This window comes from Penicillium argentinense (genome assembly GCF_028826775.1).
Source record: "Penicillium argentinense strain IBT 30761 chromosome Unknown utg000009l_segment0_segment0, whole genome shotgun sequence".
Taxonomy (NCBI): Eukaryota; Fungi; Ascomycota; class Eurotiomycetes; order Eurotiales; family Aspergillaceae; genus Penicillium; species Penicillium argentinense.
Genome location: NW_026622668.1, coordinates 108,153 through 131,765, shown reverse-complemented (window position 1 = coordinate 131,765; position 23,613 = coordinate 108,153). Strand labels below are relative to the sequence as shown.

Sequence of the window (23,613 nt, the reverse complement as noted above, 5' to 3'; positions counted from 1 at the left end):
AGATAGCAGCTGCCGCTGCCAGACACTAACGGGATGCTGTTCTGTGCTTCATCATCATGCTCACCTCGTCCAGAGTTGATCTTTTGTATCGAGTATTCTGTAATTTGAGTCTCTGGTCGTTTTCGGTGCTTCTGATGACTCTTGTAGGAAAGTGGAATGCCACAAGAGTAATGCGTCCCCGCTGATTGGCAACTGCTTCCCCGCACGCCAGTCACAGTGACAGCTTCGTCGAGAGCCCTGTGGGGTCTGTTGATAGTACTCTGGTGGAGGGGATAGCCTCTACATGAGCAGCAGCAATAAATCAATGTGCATGAATGCATTTGTGTTGTTCGCCGAGAGTCCAGCAAGAAGGAGGGTGCCCCTCAGGTCAAAGTAGGAAGGCAGTGGTCGATGCGAGATAAGGCAAGTTAGCATCGCCTCCGCCGCGTCACAATTCCGACGAGACACCGAGGCTGTCACCTTTTTGATTTCGATCACCGCTTGTCTTTCCTGCTCTTTCCGTCACTTGATGATGCCGGAATCGACAGCGAGGGCTGAGAGTTCCTGCAAGCGGTGTCATCGCCGCAAGAAACGCTGCGACAAGACCTTGCCCCAATGCCGTGCCTGCAAGCACGCCAAGATCGCATGCAGCTTCCTCGATGACGAGACACAGGTGGCTTCCTATCCAGTCGCGTGAGTATGCAAGCTGTGGTGCTGAGCGTGAGCTGGCTAACGAAGGATACCAGCTATGTGCGCGGGTTGGAACGTCGCGTGAAGGAACTCGAACAGCAGCTTGTATCGTCACTGACTCCGCAAAACTCGCAGAATGACCCGTCTTTGCATGCTTGGGACCAAAGTCCCGACTTACCTGTGGGGGATGACCCTCTGTTTTTTGAGAATCCAACAGAAGCCACGAACAAACCGCCTCATGCGCAGCCCGTCGAGAACATGATACGTTCCCTGGACACCCTCCCAATCTCGCCGTTTGTGGATGCCCCAGCGCAACGATCAGAAAATATAGCAGAGGAACTACGTCTGCTATCGTTAGAAGCGGCAGCAGAACGCTACCTTGGCTCGTCGTCAGGGGTTTCCTTCGCCAAACTGACCGAATCGGTACTTCGGCGATTGTCCCCAGACCAAGATGGCTTTGTATTCGATGAGGCGAATAATGAGGAGAATCCATATCCCGTCTGGAACATGGATACTTTGTCCAACATCAATCCGGTTTTCTTCGAGATGAATCACCCACTTGCCAGTCTTCAAAATTTTACTTCGATCCTCGACAACACATCTACCGAGGAATATGGAGACGTAATAGACCTGGCCTTGTTGGATCCTGGTCACATCAGCTACATCCTGGGATTTTACTTCGCCCACTCCCATACCCTATATCCGATCATTCGAAAAAAAGACTTTGAACAGGTTCTGTGGAGGGTCTATGCCGACCCGTCTGACCCCTTAGGCCAGTCTTCACTGTGGCAATTCCGAATATGGATGATTCTGGCAATCGGATCGACGACCTACTGCTCGGTTTCCTTGATGGATGAGGATGAGCCGGTTCGATTCTTCAACAAGGCCATGACCTATTTCGAGGCGGCCATGGGCTGCGGCGATTTGGTGAGTGACATAGCTCGATGCAAGCATTGTGATAAGCTAATTCCTCGGACCAGGCTGGATTGGAGACTTTGATGTTGCAAGTCTCTTATTCATTCTTTAATAAAATTGGACCCAGTAGGTAACCAAGAACCTAATCAAGATCGAAGTTCCTTTTTGGTTAAATTTTCATCTTCACATCAGATACGTGGTTCCTGGTCGGCGTGGCTGCGCGCATGGCGACAGGCATGGGACTCCATACCTCCGAGATATATCAGGCTCTACCGGTGGACGTCGCTGAGCAACAGAAGCGAATCTTCTTCTCCCTATACATGATGGATCGGTAATACTTCCTCCCAAGACACTTGAGTCAACCCAGAACTTGATAATAACAGCCAAGCGTTCTAGGGTTGTTTCATTGGCTTTGGGTCGCCCTTTCGCTATCCAAGACGACGATATCACAGTTGAGGTCTGTCCATCACTACATCATATTAAATCCAGAGCTGATCTTCTTCTCTAGCCATTTGCGGATGCGGATGATGAAAATATCAAGCCGGACGCAATAGCACCCTCTCACAGTCTGGAGCCATCCCCAATGGCCGTACCACTTCATATTCTGGCACTACGAAAAATTGCCAGTGACATTGGTACCAGAGTACACTCAACAAGACTTGGTTCTCAACAAAATCCAGAGGTACGGGATCAGACGATCCAAGATCTCCACAAACGACTTGTCGAATGGCGCCGTGACATGCCATTTCCACTCCCTGATCTACAATCAAAAGTGCCCCATCTTTGTACGAGCTGGTTTGACCTCAACTACTACACCCACATTATTATGCTATATCGCCCTTCGCCGCTCAACCCAAACTTGGATGCCTCCGGAATGAAAACCCTTGCAGAAGCCTCTGGCATGGCAATTCGACAAGCAATTAACTTACATCGCCAACACCGATTCGCCTACAATTGGCTTAATTTAGTTGCAGTCTTTAACTCCGCTCTTTCTCTGATGTATACCTCAACGGCACAGGCCGACAATTTGTTTCTGGTCGTGGACCATAGCAGAGCAATCACTGACTTGGAGCTAGCTGTGGAACTGTTAGATTCTTTTGGACGGAAATTCTCCTCTGCTAAAAAGATTCAAAACATGATAAAGCCGGTGATAGCCAGGCTCAAGGTGCATACTATCTCGTCGGTCGGTTTTTGAATATGACAAGAATAGTCGAGTTACCACATGTGATTGGGGCGTGTGAAATTCCATATTTTGTTGTCGTCCGAGAATGTGACTTCCAAAACCCTGGAAACTAATCACGATCTGTTGTTCTTTAGCAGAGACGATCAACTCTTGGCAAAGGCGGCAAGTCCGTGCCCCACTTGAGCTTCCTCTCTTCTTCCTCTCTATAGCTACGAGAATACGAGTTTCCATTGTTTATAGCTGTCTCACTCTTCCTTTAGCTGGCACCCCGCAAGGACGCCAACAGTTGTAAAGGATCCATCACCGTCGAATTCCTCCGACTAGTGTTGTTTCCTGTCGGTTGCCGTGACGAACTGGCATATGAGGAAAAGCCTCTGTTCGGAGAGACGGACTTTATTCGATGGCCAACTGAAGAACCGCGTTTCAGGACGGTCAGTGTCCGTTGCATTAGGATTTGGTAGTGGATGCTGGTTGTAAAAGTTGACTGTAGTATCGTCGGAAGGCGGGATATGAAGCGGTAAATCCAAATCACCGGCAGAAAACAATCACGGCGTATCAACATCCGCCGTTGAAACACTTTAGCCCAACTACTAATACAACTACAGGTGTTGCGATCGTGCTGAGCACCTCCACGGCTGCAATGGAGGAAACGGCAAAACAGGCAGACTTTTCAGGGTCATTCGAATACAAACAGCCGTTCCCGCCACTCCTCGACGACCTCGCCTCGCCGGAGGAAGCTCAGGAGAGCTATGCCGAAGACGACAGCGTCACCTCACCCGGCTACGACGAGATCGAGGTGGAAGACGACGCTGATTTTCAGTCGCATTACTCTCTCGACCCCCAGTCTTTCTCGGATTCGGAGTCAGATAACTCCACCGATGAGATTGGGAGACACCATCCATTCCGCCAGTCGTCCAGCTCACTCCACGGACCCAATGCTTTTGCGCCTCCATTCTACAACCGCCCACCGACCCCTCTCCCTCCCTCGCCTTCGTTGACATCCCTACTGCGACCGCCCTTCTCCACTACTACATCACGCCCCACCACTCCTGATAGCTCTGATGTCGAGACCCCCAACGACACCGAAGCCGCCGTCGCGAAGTCGGCCCGACGCGCGACGACAGTCCCACGCGCCAGCCCCAAAGTGCCCACCTACGAGTATTACGGATTTGTTCTCTATCTGGCATCATCGCTCGCGTTCTGTAAGCACTGGCCCTCCTCCGCGAGACCCCACGAAGACCAAAGGCATCCCTCAGGCTAACCGCTATCGATCAACATAGTGTTCTACTTGCTCTGGTCGTATCTCCCTTCTCCATTCCTTCACCAGCTCGGCATCTACTATTACCCCAATCGCTGGTGGTCACTAGCCATTCCGTCATGGCTGGTAATTTCTATCGTCTATATCTACGTTGCGCTCGCCTCGTACAACACCGGCTACCTGACCCTCCCCATGAACAGTATTGAGAACATCGTGGATGAGGTTGCAAATGTTGCTGTAATTGACGGGAAAGCACGGCGGAGGCCTGGTGGCGCCACCAAGATGAAGCCTGGCGCAACTTCATATCAAATTATGGGCCCCCAAAATCGCAAAGTCAACTGGCGCGAGATCTGGAGTGAAGGCACGGACGCAGTGATGGATATCCCCGTGGGGGGCGTCTGCGAGGTGCTGTATGGCCAGGAACGGGATGAAGACAGCATGCCACAAGGCACCTTTGCTCCCGATCTATAAGCGTCAGATGTGGATTCTTGACGCACTCGTTGCCCTCAGATAGAGGATTTTGTTTCGTTCGAACAATTGAAGGTGCTTCTTTGATCAGGTTCATTCGAGTCCCGTCCTACCCTACGATACAATATTGTATGACCGATAAGCCGATCACGTGGTGATATGGAATTGCCGTGCAGGCGGCGAGGCGGGCGGCGAGGCGGGCGGCGAGTCTCGAAGCGCCGGCCATCTATTAATTTCCTCCATTCCGTTGATCTTACTTCCACTTCAAGTTGCTTTCACCCGCGCATCACCGTCAGCAACTCGGCGCCATGTCGGCAAATCGGCCATCGACGCCCCCGCGGCTAAATGCACCTGTTCCTGGTCAACTTCCGCGTGGTCCCTTGACGCCCGAGCAGAAACGGCAGATTGTAGGTGCCCCGGACGCAACTATGGCTTAGCCTCAGCGCTCCCTTGATCGATCACCTGCTCACCTTACCATCTTCTCACTAGGAAGTCAATCGAATCAAAGCCAAAGCTCTTCGAGAACAAAGGGACGCCGAAAGAGCCCAACCTCCGGCCGCGGCACAGACTCAAGGAGTCAAACGTTCATATAACGCCATGACGGCCGCCAATCCACCCGCCACGATGCGTGATGCACGGTCAAATACCTCCTCAGATCGCCCGCTAGACACGATCAAGCCAGCGCGCAATTTCACCCGCTATGTCGACTATGACTTCAGTAAGATGACGGACACGAAAGGCGGCTTCTTGACGCAGGAAGACGACCCCTTCAATAAGCAACTCCATGTAAGCGATGGGAAGGACGATAAACCGGCCAACATGACCCAGAAGGAATGGGAGCGCCACCAATTGCTTCGCTCTTTGCGCCAGAATCGGGAGGGTCCCTTCGAACCTGGGTTGAGCGTTTTGGACGACAAAAGCCAGCAAAAAACTTGCCGGGAGTGCGGAAGTCTGGAGATTGACTGGAAGTGGGAAGAAATGCTTCACTGCTGCATCTGCAATTCCTGCAAGGAAAAGTTCCCGGAGAAGTACAGTCTTCTTACCAAAACGGAGGCCAAGGAGGATTATCTTTTGACAGACCGTAAGTTACTTTGCTTCTACACGAATATCAATTACAGCAATGCTGACTTTTACGATAGCTGAACTGCGGGATGAAGAACTTCTTCCTCGTCTGGAGAAGCCAAATCCTCACAAATCCACCTGGAACAACATGATGCTGTACCTCCGCTACCAGGTTGAAGAGTACGCCTTTTCTGCGAAGAAATGGGGATCCGCCGAGGCTCTTGATGCCGAGTTTGAGCGGCGTGAGGACGATAAAAAGAAGCGACGAGAAGCCAAGTTCAAGAGCAAACTGAACGATCTGAAGAAGCGAACTCGCGTGGAGGCTTATCGACGAAATCGCAAGGGGGCTGCCGGTGGGGAATTCGGCGATGATCTGGCCAGCAACCGAAGACATGTCCATCAATGGGGTCGATCGGTAGAGAATCCAGAAACGGGCATCGGAGTCAAGACCTGTGTGGATTGCGGAATGGAAGTGGAGGAATTGGAATTTTAAGTATACCATAGCACTGGATTTTGCCTCTTACGAAGTCACGATCATGATCATTTTTACTCGCTCGTGTTTTCTTTATTCTACTATCGCACATGTAGTAAAACACCGGCGACAAGTCGATCCCGAGCGGTTTCGACTGGTAGAACGATCCTCGCTGATCCGTCACCGTCGGACAGGTCGACAGTATGAATAAGACCAATTTCTCATAGTAGAATGAATACAACCGTTTCTGCAAGGGTTTCGATCCCTCTCGTATTTATGTGACTCAATATCTACCCGGTCATCTGCTGTCACCTCTACAGTGTATGCATAGTACATGATCAGGTGGCCGATCATATAGGTGACTGGGTGGATAACTGGGTACACTACTAATGTAGATTACCGGGTAAATGACTGGGCAGTTGATCGGATAGGTGGCCCGGTTACGAGTTACGAAGACATGTTGTTTAAATAAGCCATATCACTTATACTCCAGCTCGGCCTTTCGGGCTGATCTATGATTGCATAACTGCTAAACTTGGAGAGGGAGTAACCAGGACTGCCTGACGAGGTCGATACTTTGAATCGTGAAATCATAGGAGAGACTCTGGCGGTCCTCCTTTAGACAATACCCGGTCGGAGGCTCTGCAGGCTCTCGGCCGTCCAGTCCGTTATCAGCATATGTCCAGGTTCGTGAGCAAAGACTAAACCGTCTATTTGCGCACCGGCGGACTCTACCGCAATCTGTGGTGTCACTCCACAAGCCTTGAGAGAGGGATATTAGCGAAAATCCTGGGAATAGTAGGAGGGAAATTACCCAGAACACGGGCACTTCGCCCTCCCCAAAGACCTGTGGCTGCCCAAAATCCGGATTATCAATGTTTGTGATGCCGAGGTTCTTTGCACCATCCCATCCCCAGGCCACAGGCTCGCCATGGGTGGAGAGATAGGGCCGTGTCACCTCTCGCACACGATCAATCTGCTCTGGTCGATATGGTCGCATCGAGACAATGCAGTTGGCCCCCGTAAAGACCCCGGCAGGTAGAAGGGGGATGTTTGACCGGTACATCGCAACGATGGAATTGGTTTTCTGATGTCGAGGCTGCAAACCTGCCGCTGTCAAGGCATCTTCGAAGGAAAACGAGCAGCCGATCAAAAAACCAACATGATCGGATGTCCAAAGATCGCGAAGATCACACCGCGTCTCCAGGTGCTTGCCGTCTCTATACACTCGATACTTGGGGAAGTCGGTTCGCATATCGAAATCGCTCGTTTGGATACACTGTGCGGGCTGCACGGCGAGTGGGTCGCCTGCGATGGCTGTCTTTCCTAGCAGCGGACATGACACTGGGTTGCGCAAGCAGAGATCATGGAAATCCACAGCATACTTGGCTGGGAGCACAAGCAGGTTGGCCTGCAAATAGCCGGGTGCGACGCCGGATGTGTTGGTGAGGCGATTCTCGCGACATAGCAGGCGAGCCTCCTGCGAAGTGACCGCAACGCTTCCCATGATGTTCGGTGGGGATGATAGTGTGAGGTGAGGTATATAATCCCGACTACCTCCTTCCGAGACAATCAGGAAGACAAGCTGATCATTCCCCTGAGTCCAGAAGAGTTCGACGAGTGCCTCGGTTATGAAAAGAGGATTGTCTTCTGGCAGCCCCATCCCATTGCCATGCCATCCCCGGTCTCTCCCCCAGTTGTCGACTATCTCGCATCGGGTCCCACTTGCCGACGGTCTGGGGAAGCTCGGGGCGTCTCCGCACAACTACGTTCTCACCCGTGGGCCATCGCCAATGAGACGGCCTGGTTCGCTGCGGGCAAGGCTGCCTTCCTCGACCAGGAAAGATCCGCAGACATCGCAGGAGAAAAAGCGGAGCAGACGAGCGGCACAAAGTGGCGAAGGCGGTGCTGGCTGGCAGGACGCTGCTCTTATCGCCGCTTTTCGTCGGGCCGACGGCTGCCCTCCACTCCACAGCATCAAGGTCCAGCAGGGTACATTAGGGATCTGGCCTGCAGCGGCGAGATAGGAGCACATCCGCGCTGAGCTCTTATCTCGTCGCTGCCCTTATTGTCATTTGATATCAACCTTATCCCATTTGATTTGATTCATCGGCGGCTCGATTGTGCCATCCCGGACTTGCTATCATATAACCCGCCGCGGCCCTCGAAGCGGGATTCATTGTTTCTCACAAGAACATTTCAGGGGTACACCCGAGAACAGCGAGACCAATTCATGTCGAGAGAGACCGAGCACCAGAATGGGGTCGCCCTCGAGCCCAGACTCTCCGTGCAAAAGGAAGGCGATCGGGAAATTGGTAATGACAGCTGCGCTGGCGAGGCCCTGGACGTCGTTCTCGACCCGAAAAAGGAACAGAAGTTGCTCGTGAAGTTGGATGCCGCCTTTGTGCCCATCATCATGCTGACGTATCTATCTTGTTTCTTGGATCGGTCGAATATCGGTATGATCCAGAGAGCAGGACCCAAAAGGACGAATGGAATAAGAAGCTCACGGAACGGTAGGAAACGTCAAGGTTGCCCATATGCCCGAGGATATCAACGCCTCTGACAACCAATTCTCCATTGCTGTCTCCATCTTTTACGTGACCTACGTACTATTTGAGTCCCCGTGGGCAGTGCTCATGAAGAAATTGACGCCCCGGAATATCCTGACAGCGCTTTGTATTGTCTGGTCCTTGACCACCATTTTTACCGGCTTTATCGAGTCGGTGGGCTCGCTGTACGCCACACGCCTCATCCTAGGGGCATGCGAAGCCGGCTTGTTCCCCTGTCTGAACCTCTATCTGACAATGGTCTATCGCCGTGAGGAGCAAGCGAAACGGGTGTCATATCTGATGAGCTGTGCCGCGATCTCCGGGGCAGTTGGGGGTCTGCTAGCATATGGTCTTCTGCATATGGATGGGATTGGAGGCAAAGCAGGGTGGAGGTACGCATTGATTGTCCCCTGTTCCCTTGCCGAATGGAGTGGAAGAAGACTAAGGCTGACAAATGATTCTAGATGGGTGTATATCATCGAAGGCCTGTTTAGCGCCATGTGCGCTATCTTGATCTGGTTTGGCCTGCCCAACAATCCAGCCGAAGCCTACTTCCTCAATGAAGAGGAAAGGTGGATGATGCGCGTGCGGAATGAACAGCGTCGCAAGTATATGGGAAGCGACAAGTTCAGCTGGGAAGAGATGCGGATCGCCCTGAGCGACCCAAAACTCTTTTGCTCCGGAGTGATCCAGTTCTGTCAGGATATCCTGCTGTATGGATTCAGTACCTTTTTGCCAACCATCTTGCAAGGAATGGGTTACGACTCGCTCATGAGCAATGTGCTGACTGTCCCGGTCTATATCTGGGCAGCCATCATCTTCGTTGCGATCGCATTTTGCTCCGATCGGTACTCCAAGTTTGCTTCTTTCATCTTCACAACTAACATCTTCGGAATCATTGGATACATTTTGCTCCTCACGGTCGGAAACACCGCGGTGCAGTACTTTGCGACATTCCTGATTGGCATCACCACATACACGGCCGTGGGACTAAATGTGGCCTGGTTGAACGTCAACATCGCTCCGCAGTATCGGCGAGCCTTGGAAATCGGACTCCAGCAGACAATGGGCAATTGCGCAGGGATCGTGGCCGGCCAGGTGTACCGGGAGTCCCCATATGTCCTGGGCAATGCATTCTCCCTGGGCTCGCTAGTCGTGTCGCAGATCGTTATAACATGCTTCGGCTTGTATTTGCGACGCGAGAACAAAATCAAAGAACAAATAACTAGCGGAGAGAGGGAGGATACGCGTCGTGTGCAGACCGGCGATGGTGACGTGGACTTCAAGTACCATTACTGAGCCCAAGCAGGCTAGAGCATAGACCTTGTGTCCGTTTGACTTGGCGGTCGAGGAAAAAAGAAACAAAATCGACGATCACATTCGATACTTCTGCCTGGCCGAATCTTGTAAACCGTTGCGTGAGCTGCGCCTTGGCGATGGACGAGCCACGGGACCGATGCTGAGGATTGTTCGGCGGATGACGCACACGACGCCGCAGCACGTACAAAGACTAGTACTTATATCGGGCACTCACGACTGTGGGACAAAATATACATTGCACCGTTCAAATATCCTGCAAAGCATTTTCCCTTCCAACGCATCCTCCATTTTCACACGAACAAGAATACAGCCGGCCTTGATCAATCGCAATATGGGTCTTTGCATGTCATTCCCCCAGCGTCGCCCCATGGGGATGGGCATGGGTATGGGGGGATTCGGACCCCCTTCTCGCAGGCATATCTACGGCGGGGGGATGGGCGGAATGGGAGTCTGTGGGCCTCCTCGCCGACATTACGGAGGAGGAATGGGCATGGGGGGCGGGGGATTCGGACCAGGCGGAGGCTGGGGAGGACCCCCTGGAGGTGGCGGGTTCAGTCTGGGGTTCTATGGAGGAAGACACTATGGAGGAAGACACTATGGAGGAAGACACTATGGAGGAAGACACGGCGGAGGTTATGGTGGCGGATTTGGAGGAGGCAGGCGAGGAGGATACGGACGCCGGTGTTAGCGGATTAGAATGCACCATGGTTGCCATTCACGCCAGTCACTTGCGCAAGCTCGATGCCACTGTATTGAATGACCTATTATCTGAGGATGTGAGACAATAACCAGCCACATATTTGATCATCGATTTGGTCGTCTGCCCGAACACCTACCTGTTTACCTACTTGGACACTGTCTCAGTCATGCGCCTGATCACCTATCTGATAACATACTTGATTTATGCCCGAATACACTACTTTCCCCACTAATACGTGTATCGGGCTATCAAGGCCGGCTCGAGTACTATTCCATGAAGCAGTATTTAATCAATCTAAGAACTTTTCAAACAAAGGCAACACTGCCTAGATGAGATTCGGTAGTGATTAACGCTGACTCTATATGGGCCCTCTGACAATATGTGACCTTCAGGACCTGGAAAGTGCCACTGGCCGCTCACAGGTGCTATGCTGCCCTCTCGATGTGAACTGCTGTAGTGAGCCCTTTGCCAGATTCCTGGACTTTCTCCATCTCCACATTCGTGGCTGCCGCGACATCATCTCCGTCAAACAGTCGCGTGATCTCCTCTAGCGGGACATATCGAGTTTCCACATACACGGCCCAGATGACAATCACCTCCACGGCCAAGAAGCAGCAGTAGAATATATAGTAGCGCCAATGAATGTTTTCAAGGGCAATAGGGTTCACATATTGGTTGAAAAACAAGGCGATGTACATCGCAAACTCCATAATCGTGTAGCCCTTGGCGCGCATCGTATACGGCAAGATCTCCGTTGTATAGCTGGCAATTAAGCCTGACCTGTCAAATAATTAGCAGTGAGGTCAAAAGCGTTCAAGGATGTAAATGCTGACTTCAGATTATAGAACAAGTAGTAGATGAATATCATCCCCAAAACCCCAGATCCGAGACTAGAGCTGGCATGTGCATCATACTGCGCCGACAAGGCAGTCCATACCACAAACGCGACTAACATTCCTGCGGAGCTGATCAGCATGATCGGTCGACGACCCCATCTATCAACGAAGAAACTAAAGAATAGATTCGTCACCAGGCTGAAAGAAGTCAAGGCACCATTGATCAACAATTGCTCGTTGGCGTCGGTAATGCCAATGCTGTCCATGATGAGATTCAGGTAGTAGGACACCAGTCCATTTCCTGACCACTGTGAAAAAAGTCCGAATGAAACGATAATCAGAAGTCGCTTGCGATTCCCACGGGTTCGCAGGAAGTCCAAAATGGAGCTAGAGTGCTCTGCATTCTTCTCCATTGCAATGGCAGTAGTGATTTCGGTAAATTCAAGTTGCACCACTTCATCCAATTCATCGCCTTCTGCATGATAGTAGGCCAGAACTTGGAGGCCTTTCTCTGGCAGGTCCTTCGAAACATAGTATCGTGGGCTTTCAGGGATCCACCAAACGACTGCAAGCATCAACAGAGTAAAAACGCCCTGTATCAGACTTGGTGCCCGCCAAGACCATTCGTTCTATTACGAGGTATTAGTCATAGTAATGATCTCGTTCTCGGTTCTTTTGTGGTACAACTTGCCTTGATCTTCAGAGTGCCATATGTCGTCCAAGCAGCAATGAATGCACCTGAGTGATATGTCGCACCAGCGATTGTTACCAAGATTGCCCTATCCTGCGCGGGAGCAATCTCTGTGATGAGCAAAGGAGCCGTGCAAATTACAATGATATCGCCAAATCCTAAGATGTACCGAGCGCCCACGAACATCGAGAAGTTGATGGACCCGGATTGCAACGCCACGCCCAAAAGCATAAAGAGGGACCCAAAAACTAAACAGATCTTCCTGCCAAAATGGTCCAGCATGAAAGGTAAAATAACCAGTCCAGTAAGTGCACCAGCACTCATGACACAGTTGAACAGCCCCAATGTGGGTCCCCGCGGATGATTGAAGTAATCCTGCCAATAGGATAGTGTTTGTAGGCCATTCCTGCGAGAATTAGCGAGGTTCTTTTCAATTAGGAAAGCCTTACATAGGTAATATACATCATAGAGTTATCGAATCCGTTTGCCGTGTTTGTCACGATCAAAACCACGATGTAAAAGTACAACGACCGCATGTTCCGCTGCCTCCACCATTTCACTCGTGGGAAAGCCCTGCCTGCTAGATTGAAATACCCCTTGGGGGGGTTATTTAGTTCTGGATGGCCAGTCATTTTGCATATTCAATATTCAAGAATATTTGTCTCGGACCTGCTTCAAGCAGCATTCTCGTGTCTTGGGGGAAGTTGAACATACTTATTGATTGGCGCAAGGGTATATAACCGAGAAATCAGCCTAACACTGTAATTTGATCTCGGTAAGCTAAGTCCACCTACTCAACAGAACTAATTTATTGCTTGATTAGCCTATTTGTCTCCCTCAGTGCGGGGTTACTTCCTTGTCGTTGGGTCGATGAGGCACCGCGCGGCTTCAGACCGTGTCGGAATGGGATTAGCGCACGACGCCACAGCCATTCAAATAATGCATGACCTGGGGTAAATGAGTTCGATAAATTTCGTTGTTTTCCTGTCACGTTTTGCTTTAGAGAGAAATAAAAACCCTCTAGTTGATCGATCAATTCAAAATGGAGCGTTGCTCGGTAAAGCCGATCATCCCAGGATTTGCCCCCGATCCTTCAATCTGTTGCATCGAGGGCACTTTCTTCCTTGTCAATTCTAGCTTCCACCTGTTCCCTGGTCTCCCCATCTATTCCTCTCGTGACCTGATCACATGGAAACATATCGGTAAGCCATGGTGTACACTGCCAGCCTAAGTTTCAGAAGTGATTGTCCATCCAGGGAATGCCATCAACCGACCATCCCAACTATCACTGAAGAGAGCAGGAACTTGGATTACTACTTGGGACGATGGAACAGCTATGGTTGCTACAGGGGGTCTCTATGCCCCGACGATTCGACACCACCGGGGTGTAACGTATATTATCTGCACGAATGTCATCCACGATTCTGCGATGCCTGGCGACGAGCACAGTGAACAGTTTATAATTTGCGCCCAAGACATCTTTGCTGATAAATGGTCCGACCCGGTGGTCTTCCCATTTCCTGGGATTGACCCCTCTTTACTATTCGATGACGAGAAGGTGTATGTGCAGTTATGCAAGACCGGTGTCACCTTCGAGATCTTCAACATGGAGATTGACATCACGAGAGGCCAAGTGCTCGCCGGGCCCTCCCTTATTTGGAAAGGATGGTCACGATCCTACACGGAGGGTCCCCATGTTTACAAAAAGGACGGCTGGTATTACCTACTCTGTGCCGAAGGCGGGACCTTTCAATGTCACATGCTCACCATGGCGCGCTCGAGGAGCATCTGGGGCCCATTTGAGGCCTATGATCGCAACCCGCTCTCTACGGCAAATGGTACCAATCATTATATTCAGCACACTGGCCATGGCGATTTCTTTCAGGATGGCCAAGAGAACTGGTGGGTGGTTATGCTCGGTGTTCGGAAGAAATACGGGCGTTCCATTATGGGCAGAGAATCGTTCTTGACCTCTGTTGTATGGGATGACGATGGATGGCCATCCATCATGCCCATTTTAGGTGATAACCAGAAAATCAAGTCTAAATTCGATCAATCCCGTTCCTCTCGTGCGGCTTGGGTCTATCTGAGAGACCCTAGGTTGGAGGATTATCATATGTATAGTGACGGCCAAATCACGCTTCGCGCCAGCCCCGTCGGATTGACCAGTTCGGAGGGGGCTATCAGTTTTGTCGGCCAAAGGCAGCGGGAGCTCAAGGGTACTTCCACCGTGACTTTAATAAACATTGGAGATCCAATTCCAATGAACGCTGGTCTTGTTCTTTATAAGGATGAGTACCGGTTTTGGGGAATATCCTACAATTTTCGGAATCGACAGGTCGTCTTCGAAGGAATCAATCGAGCCAGTTCTTATGAGATGAAACAACCGGTGCCGGTCAGCCTGGAGAAGGCACTGAATTTCAAAATTTCATACAACGAGGATCACGTTCGTTTCTTCTTCAAGAATTCCCAAGGACCCTGGCAATTTGTGCAAGCCGTGGACACCGCTGTGATGACCAACTTTGACTTCACAGGTCCAATAATCGGGATTTTCGCTGAAGGTGATCATGGTGAGGCCAACTTCAAAAACTTCATTATTGATGCTCCGGATGACTAGCTGTATGGTCTGCTTCACAAAGCCTTTCTGCTGCGGCTTTTGCTGCACAGTGACGATACTTCGTTTTGCATAGCTGTTTCTGGCGTGGCTTGATCTTGTGTACAGTGCTTTCCAGTGTCTAGGTCAGAAATCAAATCACCGACCAAGTCCATGACACAGTGCACAGCATGATATACGACCAGGTGGATGATCGGATAGATTATAGTAGTGTAGTATAGTAGTGACCAAGTATACGATCAGGTAGATACTCTTCCAGTTGCGTCCGATTAAAGCCAAGGAAGAAGGAAATACAGGTCGAGATTATTCGAGGCATGGTATGTCTGATTAGACAGTATTCGACACTTACGATGAGTACATTTCTGATACTGGTACCTTCTACAATTGTGACTTTGTCTTTGGACCGAACAAAATGGTGACTCCAATTCACATACTACTACAGGGGTTCGATCTCCGTTTATTGTCTAAGGGCCCAGAAACTCGGCCAGCTTTTCGTCTTACGTAAAATCAGGTTTACAAAATAAGGAGCTTTAAAAAAAGGAAGAAAGGAGAGAAGGCAAAAAAAGTAAAAAAGACATAGCATGTCCTGGTTTCGATCCAGGGTCCTCCGGGTTATGAGCCCGGCGCTCTTCCCCTGAGCTAACATGCTGGGAGTTGGTGAAAATTGTGATATTTTGTGACTCAGAAAGGTGGAAATATATGGCAAATGAGTCACCGTGGGGTGGGACCAGTGGGGCGCGATATCCAGGATGTGGGTCAGATAAGATGGGTCACGTGTTGGTGCGCCTCTTTTCAAGTGTGGCAGCTCCTCACCTCAAACACTCCTAAAGGTTCAACCTCAAGACCCCTAGTCTCCAACGACATGATCTACATAAACAGTATTTCCCAGGGTCACCTTTAACTCACAGAAGTGTTGATGTATGGAATAGAGAATCTAGGCTCAATTCCCGCTTACAATATATTATAGCGGGGTGCGACGCCCTAGAGAAAAGGTACTCGAGATTTCCGGTGAGGTTTTTCCGTGTCGATTTTGGTATACGTGAAGTCTGCATCGCACCCTGCAAAGGCTTGGTGTCTTTTATTACTAGTGTAGTAATGCGAACTGAAGGGCTCACACTGCACATACACTGTAGTAATAGACTAGTTCACAAATCAGCGTGTGGTCACCATCAGTCGCATTGATGCGTCTACCACTTTCGCAACAGGACGCTTTTACAAATAAGCTTGTTGATTGGGTGCCGGTAAAACACTACTCTCTGATCAATGCTTTCTTTGGGCAGCCTTGAGAAAGGTCTTGACTTCTTGAGGTTGCGTCGACCAACAAGGTAGGGTCTCCGATGTTCAATATCGACATTGGATGGCGACGTTAGTCGATGACGATGTAGATTCCACGAAAGTCCTTCACCCTTTTTATTATCGGTCTATTTTGTGAATGAGGGAGCTAGTATGTCTATGCCCGTGGCGCTGTACACTCGTTGGATCCCGTAGAGCGGTCTTCCATGACGGTGATGGTGTACTGCCTCCTTACAGATGTTGTCACGCCAACCCTGGGACCTGGTTGGTGGTGTTACACGGACTTTGAAAAGACACCAAGGCCACTGTCGCCACACCTTCTTACCACATCCCATTATACCCCGTCCCTGGCTTCGGATATTTTGGGTGCCTAGAGCTTCTGATTTTGTTAGCACACCAGTGCTGTATTTAGTATTATATATAGTGGTGTCATCTTAGACTCTCTGTCTTGTACAAGAAAAGACTGCGCAAAGTCCCGATGCATTTTTTTGCCCTGGAGCCCTTGACAAGGTGTTGCTTACAGGTACGTTGACCGGGAGGCTGATCACGTAGGTGACAGTGTAGATGACCAGGTAGATGAACAGATAGGCGACCACGTGCTCGTAAAAATACGCTTAATTTGAACCGCTGTTTTTGAATAATCGGCTTAATGATTATGATGACAATTTCCGTACGACACTTCGCAATCAAACCCCCGATGGTCTAGTTGGATATGGCGTTCGGCTGTAATGGAAACATATAACCGAAAGGTCGCCGGCTCGATTCCGGCTCGGGGGAATTTGCACTTCTTTTTAGTCACATTTTTTGATTTCCTTTCTGGTTTTCCAAAAATTTATTTGATTCAAATCCTTGAGGCAGCCTTCGCAACCAAACCCCCGATGGTCTAGTTGGATATGGCGTTCGGCTGTAATGGAAACATATAACCGAAAGGTCGCCGGCTCGATTCCGGCTCGGGGGAGTTTGCATTTTTTTCGTTCCTTTTTTACTTCTTTTACTTACACTTTTTTTTCTTCTCTCTCACCCTTTTTCACAGATTGCCAATCCACTGAAGTCAGTTGCTCCTACAATATCATTGCATTGCCCACCGACAAATCTTGCGCGTCCTGTAAGTCCATTGTGCGAGTTGATCCTGACAAGCATTGATAAGAGAACATTCTGCCTCAGGTGTCAATCCCGAGGTCATTCCGAACGATAACAACTTCCCCGCGAAAAAAATTACCTCCGGTACCTTGCCCCTCCATCAGGTACTTTGACTCACGACCACATCAATTGCTCGGCTGCGATTGACCCTCCTCAAACGCTCTCTTGTCAATTGATCCCAGTTTCTCCTACTTTCCCTCTTACCTCTTATCTCTTCTCATCTCTTCTTCATCATGAGCACCTCCGCACCTCCCACCTCCGCGATGGACTCGGTCCTTCTTGCCTCCGCACCAATGCCAGAGGGGACCCAAGAGGTTCGCGGTGTAGATTTCGATAAATTTCAGGACCGTGATATTACGGTTGCTGAGCTCGTGGAAAACCTTACCCACACTGGCTTCCAGGGCAGTGCGGTTGCTGAAGCTGCCCGCATCATTAATGAGATGGTACGTCATGCCTTGAGGGTGTTCTGCCAACCATGCGTGTATGGCAGCATGAATCTGACCCAAGCTACTTGCTGCAGCGTGCCTACCAGGACCCCGAAACTGGCGAAAAGACCACCATCTTCCTCGGCTACACGTCGAACCTGATTTCCTCCGGACTACGCGACACCCTGCGATACCTTGTCAAGCACAAGCACGTCTCGGCTATTGTGACCACGGCTGGTGGCGTGGAGGAGGACCTTATCAAGTGCTTAGCTCCGACCTACTTGGGATCCTTCACCACCCCCGGTGCCGGTCTCCGTGCCAAGGGCCTGAATCGCATCGGCAACTTGCTGGTCCCCAACAACAACTATTGTGCCTTTGAAGACTGGGTGATTCCGATTCTGGATCGCATGCTCGAGGAGCAAGAAGCTGCCAAGCGCAAGTCGCGGGAGACTGGCGACGAGGAAGATGAGCTTCACTGGACGCCGAGCCGGATCACCGAGCGCTTGGGGCAGGAGATCAACCACGAGGATTCGGTGCTCTACTGGGCGGCCCGAAACAACATCCCTGTCTTCTGTCCAGCCCTGACCGATGGATCCTTGGGGGATATGCTCTATTTCCACACCTTCAAGTCCTCGCCGCAGCGGCTCCGTGTGGACATTGTGGACGACGTGCGGCGCATCAACACGATGGCGGTGCGGGCGGTACGTGCCGGCATGATCATCCTGGGTGGCGGCGTGGTCAAGCACCACATCGCCAACGCGTGCCTGATGCGCAACGGGGCCGAACACGCGGTCTACATCAACACGGCGCAGGAATTCGACGGCAGCGATGCAGGAGCCCGACCTGACGAGGCAGTGAGTTGGGGCAAGATCAAGTCGGATGCCAAAGCCGTCAAGGTCTATGCCGAGGCCACCGTGGTCTTCCCTCTCATCGTGGCGGCCTCGTTTGCACGGATACAGGCCCCAGCAGAGACCTCGACTCAGAATTGAGACTTGCCCGCATGTAGAGGGGCTGCTACCCGATGCAGGGTTCCGTTGTCACGCGACGCCAGTGTTGCCAATCACCGGGGAAAAAGGGGTGTGGGTTCTCCTCGCACGCGCGGTCTCTTATAAACTTTCGTCCAGTTCGGCTGGTCCCTTTTCTCGCCGTGCTCTTGAAATGCCCCGATTCAGTTGGCTCAGCCGCATTGATTTCGATCCCGGCGACCCGATGCCACGCTCTTTGCATGGGGCCTCCTCGTCCATGTTGCGGTCTCGGGTTTGCCAGACCGACAGCCATCATTTATCCGACCAGCGAATCTCATTGGATCCTCGGCCGGAAAATACCGTAAGCACGCAAGCTGAGTGGCGAAAAAGGGGGCCGACCGAAGTGGCGAAGAAGAGAAGCGAAAAAATCCTTTTCCAAAGCGTCGGATTTTAAGGTTGGCTGTCGGCAGTGGATCCGCGATCCACCGCCGATCAGAGGGGGCTTCACCGCGAATTTGGGAATGGTCAGAACGATTCCCGAAATCACAAATTGTATACAAGATATCTTACCCTGAGGCAGGGTACTACAGCATAGGATATAGGCGATAAATTCAAAAGCCGTCACGAAAACCTCACCAGATTGTACCGGATGACCTCCGAAGTCCCCACGGGCGCGGCGAAAGAGCAAGTCAGGTGGAGCCACGCGGGTCTCGGTCTCAGGCACCAAGGCACCACCCCCAGACTTTGTTCCGCCTTATCTGCGATCCCCTCAATGCTTTTTTTTTACCCTCTCTTCCCACTCCCACACACTCTTTTCTGCTCTGTCGTCCCCGCTCTCTCCAGCCCTCCCTACTTTCCCCCTCTTCGCTTGATTGCTGCACTCTCTGCTTTTGAAGCCGTCTCTACAGTCGGTTCCTGGCCTGATAAGGCTTATCTCTTTCTTTACATTGTTGATTTGATACTGCAATTTCACTCTGCGTCTACGTCCCATTGCTCTCGGGACCGTTCCCCTTGGTGTGACCCCAATTGGGTGTTGACTACGGTCGCTTCTGTTATTCTGAAGACAATCCGGTCGTCTCGGTCTAGTTTCCTCCCACCATGGACCCCTCAGATGCGGAGACCAACTCCCAGTTCGCTCACCCGGTCCTTGAGTCAGGGGTTGATCGGGCGGTAGGATCGACCGACCCGCTTCAAACGGCCCCCCAGACGATTACTCTGGCTGTTGAGCCCCTCGACAATTCCTCAGCGCAAGACTCGGTGCCCTCCGACCAGCCCTCCGAAACTGCACCCGAACCGCATCCTCGGGCACCAACGCCACCCCCCACCGCGCAGCCCATGCAGCCCATGCAGCCCACGGAGGAGATTGAACATGCCTACTGGGCAGACTTCCAAGAGGACACAACAATTCCAGATGCAGAGGAGCTGAAGGAGATTGAAGGTGCCGAAACTGATTATAGTGCCTGTGACTGTAGGTTCTGCCGTACGAAAGTGGCAAATCCCGGAAGAATCCAGATACTAAAGGTTGAACAATAGACCCTTACTGGGAGAACAACTTCTTTCGAGACCTCGATGACCCTGAATATGTCCCTCGGGAGAAAGCTCGCCTTACCTGGAAGATCAAGGGGGTTCGAGGTACGCCCGAGGCACCTAATCGGGATAAGATTATGCGCTCTCCAGCTGCCTACATTGGTGGATACTGGTGGCGAATCAAATTCTACCCCAGGGGAAATAACGTTGGCTCTCTGAGTATCTATATCGAATGCTCAGAGACGATGCCTGCTCCAGATGATCGCCTGCCCGAAACAGAGTTCACTGTCCGCCGAGGCACATCGGATGTAGCCCTCAACGACAGTATTCCCGATGTCGATATTCGCACTCCAGCTACTAGTGATACTGAGGCCTGGTTAGACTCCTACAAGTCACAGTACCAAGCCGCTTCATCTGCTCCCAGGGCCACCGAAAATAATCCTAATCCTTGGCGGGTCTCGGCGCAGATTGGCGTCATTGTGTACAACCCGGAAGAGCCCCGGACGGGCTGGATGCAGTCCTCTTGCCATCAGTTTAACCCTCACAACTTGGACTGGGGCTGGACATACTTCCACGGTCCCTGGGATCAGATTCACACACGCCGACGAGGTCAACATCGGGCCCTGTTGAATCATGACACGCTCGCCTTCGATGCGTACATTCGTGTGATCGACGACCCAACCAAGTCCCTCTGGTGGCATCCGAGCGATTCGGAACCGACTTGGGACAGCCTGGCATTGACAGGGTACCGTCCTATTGGTGATTCCGTCATCAATCACAGTGCTGAGGTGGCCGGCTTGGCCTCGTGGCTGCACATCGCTCCCTTCTGCAAGATCATTCAAAGCGTGGACGTCCTTGAGCACTTGACCAATTGCGAGGTTAAGCCCAAGCCTCTGTGTGACGCGCTGCAGAAGCTCCTGTGGCAATTGCGCCGTAAAACTCAGTCACTCCATTACGTCGACACTGATGGTATCACCTCTACCTTGCGCAACATGCGTGAATTCTCGTGTGATGTTTCCGAATTCTGGGAGCGACTCCGACGAACTCTCGAGCTTGAACTTGCTGGGACAGAAGCGGGCAAGGAGTTTGCGAAACTATTTGACAGCCCAACCCCAGCCCTCCTGCTGGGTGGGGGTAATGCTACCAGTACTGTGAATACCCTGCCCACAGATTTCAACTCTCGCATTTGCGTTCGAGCCGACGAGGTCACTTCAACAAGTGACGCGATGAAGGGATACCTGGATACAAAGCCAGGGCGGTGGTCTCTCCCGCCCATTCTTCATATTGAACTTGGCCGTCACACCCTCGACAAGGCGATGCGTTGGCAATTGCTGTTCAATAAGGTGGAACTCGACGAGGAGTTGGATTTGGCTCAGTATGTAGCCGACTCAGCAGGGGCCAAATATGTCTTGTACGGATATGTGGTTCACCGCGGCCGGCGCACCTCTGGCAAATTTTTCAGCATTCTTCGTCCTGCAGGACCAGGCACGAAATGGCTGGCGTTCGACGATGGTAGTGATAACCGTGTTGAATGCTTAACACAGAAGACAGCCATGGGTCCCCATCTCGGTATCGACCCGTCCCAGACGGTTGATCATAAGAAAGGACACGATGTTCCAGTTGTGGTCATGTATGTCCGGAGTGACATGGTCTCGGAGATTTTGCCCGGACCTCAAGGTCCTTGGGAGGTTCCTGAAGACCTGGAAAAGTACTATGAGGCCGGGGTATATCAGCCAGCCCAACGACCTGCGTCCGATGAAAATTCGAGGAAGGAAGAAGTACAGGTCGAGATCTATTCGATGTCTGGTTATGACCAATTGGACAGTCTATTCGACACTTACGATCTCATGTCACACGCTAAGACGGCAAACAGTGTCATGTACATGACACTGCCCCGCTCATCCCGCATCGCCGAGCTACGCAAGAAGGTCGCTCTATCGAAATTGGCTGGCGAAGAAAACATCGGGGCTGAGCGCGTGCGCCTGTGGCACATTGGACATACGCGTGCTCAATGTGGTCCCACCTTGGCCTTTGACCTTATAACTGATCTCAATGTCCCACTTGGCTCATCGGGGGGCATTATGCGTTTCTGGATGGAGACCATCTCAGAGGAAGATGCCAAGTTTTTCGCCATTCCAGATCCGCCCTCTGTGGCCGCCAGTGAGGACAAGCCGGAAGACTCCATTGTGGAGCGACCAGATTCAACAACTAGTGAGCTGACTTCGCCAGTCGCTGATGGAGATGCTGTTGCTAGCTCATCTTTAGGCGTTGTGCAAGACCCCTCCGCTAGCCGTACCGACTCGGGAGATAGTACTCTTAATAGTGAGCCGTCCGTGGCAACTCTCTACTCAGTCGGCCAAGACTCAACCGAAACCAATCCCGCTTTGGTATCAGTTGCAGCCCAGGATAGTCAAGCTACAAACGGTGCTGTTTCTAGCTTCACAGAAACATCGCCTATGGAGCAGGAGACAGTTGCGTCTACCTCTCGCCGGGAGTCGTCGATACCTGAACCAACCCCTGCCGAACCCGGAGAGCCTGAGATCACTTTGCCTGTCGGTCATACGTATTTCTTTATCCAGGTTTTCGATGCAGACAAGCAGGTGCTTCGCACAGTGGGATCATTCTTCTCCAAACTCGAAACCAATGTCAAGGCATCCATCAGAAAGCACCTCCAATGGCCCATTCGACGAGATTTCCTTATGTGGAAGCGAGTTGATGGAACCACTGTAACTACAATATCGCCCGCGGAGAGCTTCATGGACGTGGTCGTGCCGCACGGAACCTGCGTCATCGTCGGAGATAAACTGAGAAATGACAAGCGCACCGAGCTGGGGGTCTCTGGTTTGTTCTCCAGTCCCGATCGTCTCGTTCAGTACTTGTGGGCCAAGTCTCGAAACCATCCTATTCAGGGTTTTACTGGCACCAAGACCGTTGAAGCCACCTTCACCAGTGACTACTATAGCGGTGACTTCCTGAATGGTTACTACCATGGCCGAGGCAAGCATGTCTCTGGAACTGGTACCGTCTATGAGGGTGACTTTGTCTTTGGAAGACGCCATGGTCAAGGCAGGATGGAATACCCGACTGGTGACACATACGAAGGTGATTGGACCGAGGACGTGCGTCACGGACAAGGCACCTACGTCGAAAAGAAGACTGGAAATAAGTACGTTGGTGGCTACAAGGACGGCAAGAGACATGGCAAGGGTATTAGCTACTGGGAAGTGGCTGATGAGGAGGCGGATCTGTGCCAGATCTGTTACTCGGAAGAACAGAATGCAGTCTTCTGCGATTGCGGGCATGTCTGTTCGTGTGTCACCTGCGCTAAGCAAGTGGATCTCTGCCCGATTTGCCGCAAGACGATCAAGAGTGTGATCAAGATCTTCAGGACATAAACGTGTCTGGGAAACATCACGGCGTTCATGGTCATTCTGAGTGCTTTCAAATGTTTATTTTTGTTACTCCCTTTTCGTTTCGCGCGACAAAGGTTTTTGGTTTTGGTTTTTTTTGAGCGAAATTTGGT

The 23,613-nt window shown here is 51.3% G+C and overlaps 9 protein-coding genes across 9 annotated transcripts; 7 read left to right on the top strand and 2 right to left on the bottom strand.

Annotated features, from left to right (window-relative positions):
* Window positions 1-508: 508 nt before the first annotated feature.
* Window positions 509-2,779, top strand: N7532_007647 (Zn(II)2Cys6 transcription factor; the record flags this gene model as incomplete). The annotated part of the gene is made up of 5 exons (XM_056620139.1): window positions 509-672; window positions 726-1,600; window positions 1,777-1,915; window positions 1,981-2,041; window positions 2,093-2,779. 5 exons carry the CDS (start codon window positions 509-511, stop codon window positions 2,777-2,779), a joined length of 1,926 nt encoding a protein of 641 aa, XP_056470945.1.
* A 628-nt stretch (window positions 2,780-3,407) lies between these two features.
* Window positions 3,408-4,496, top strand: N7532_007646 (uncharacterized protein; the record flags this gene model as incomplete). The annotated part of the gene is made up of 2 exons (XM_056620138.1): window positions 3,408-3,969; window positions 4,048-4,496. 2 exons carry the CDS (start codon window positions 3,408-3,410, stop codon window positions 4,494-4,496), a joined length of 1,011 nt encoding a protein of 336 aa, XP_056470944.1.
* A 305-nt stretch (window positions 4,497-4,801) lies between these two features.
* rad14 (DNA repair protein RAD14) lies at window positions 4,802-6,048 on the top strand (the record flags this gene model as incomplete). The annotated part of the gene is made up of 3 exons (XM_056620137.1): window positions 4,802-4,900; window positions 4,983-5,574; window positions 5,633-6,048. 3 exons carry the CDS (start codon window positions 4,802-4,804, stop codon window positions 6,046-6,048), a joined length of 1,107 nt encoding a protein of 368 aa, XP_056470943.1.
* Window positions 6,049-6,556: 508 nt separating this feature from the next.
* On the bottom strand, window positions 6,557-7,534 carry N7532_007644 (DUF1445 domain protein; the record flags this gene model as incomplete). Its single annotated transcript, XM_056620136.1, has 1 exon — window positions 6,557-7,534. One exon carries the CDS (start codon window positions 7,532-7,534, stop codon window positions 6,557-6,559), a length of 978 nt encoding a protein of 325 aa, XP_056470942.1.
* Window positions 7,535-8,260: 726 nt separating this feature from the next.
* N7532_007643 (uncharacterized protein) lies at window positions 8,261-10,687 on the top strand (the record flags this gene model as incomplete). Its single annotated transcript, XM_056620135.1, has 4 exons — window positions 8,261-8,486; window positions 8,548-8,971; window positions 9,044-9,865; window positions 10,258-10,687. The coding sequence occupies 4 exons, from the start codon at window positions 8,261-8,263 to the stop codon at window positions 10,685-10,687; spliced, it is 1,902 nt and encodes a 633-aa protein (XP_056470941.1).
* Window positions 10,688-11,024: 337 nt separating this feature from the next.
* On the bottom strand, window positions 11,025-12,662 carry N7532_007642 (putative hexose transporter; the record flags this gene model as incomplete). The annotated part of the gene is made up of 4 exons (XM_056620134.1): window positions 11,025-11,379; window positions 11,433-12,064; window positions 12,127-12,532; window positions 12,589-12,662. 4 exons carry the CDS (start codon window positions 12,660-12,662, stop codon window positions 11,025-11,027), a joined length of 1,467 nt encoding a protein of 488 aa, XP_056470940.1.
* A 506-nt stretch (window positions 12,663-13,168) lies between these two features.
* On the top strand, window positions 13,169-14,743 carry N7532_007641 (putative xylosidase/arabinosidase; the record flags this gene model as incomplete). Its single annotated transcript, XM_056620133.1, has 2 exons — window positions 13,169-13,328; window positions 13,383-14,743. 2 exons carry the CDS (start codon window positions 13,169-13,171, stop codon window positions 14,741-14,743), a joined length of 1,521 nt encoding a protein of 506 aa, XP_056470939.1.
* A 2,663-nt stretch (window positions 14,744-17,406) lies between these two features.
* N7532_007640 (deoxyhypusine synthase) lies at window positions 17,407-18,587 on the top strand (the record flags this gene model as incomplete). The annotated part of the gene is made up of 2 exons (XM_056620132.1): window positions 17,407-17,616; window positions 17,694-18,587. 2 exons carry the CDS (start codon window positions 17,407-17,409, stop codon window positions 18,585-18,587), a joined length of 1,104 nt encoding a protein of 367 aa, XP_056470938.1.
* Window positions 18,588-19,661: 1,074 nt separating this feature from the next.
* N7532_007639 (putative MATH and UCH domain protein) lies at window positions 19,662-23,485 on the top strand (the record flags this gene model as incomplete). The annotated part of the gene is made up of 2 exons (XM_056620131.1): window positions 19,662-20,031; window positions 20,097-23,485. The coding sequence occupies 2 exons, from the start codon at window positions 19,662-19,664 to the stop codon at window positions 23,483-23,485; spliced, it is 3,759 nt and encodes a 1,252-aa protein (XP_056470937.1).
* Window positions 23,486-23,613: the final 128 nt, after the last annotated feature.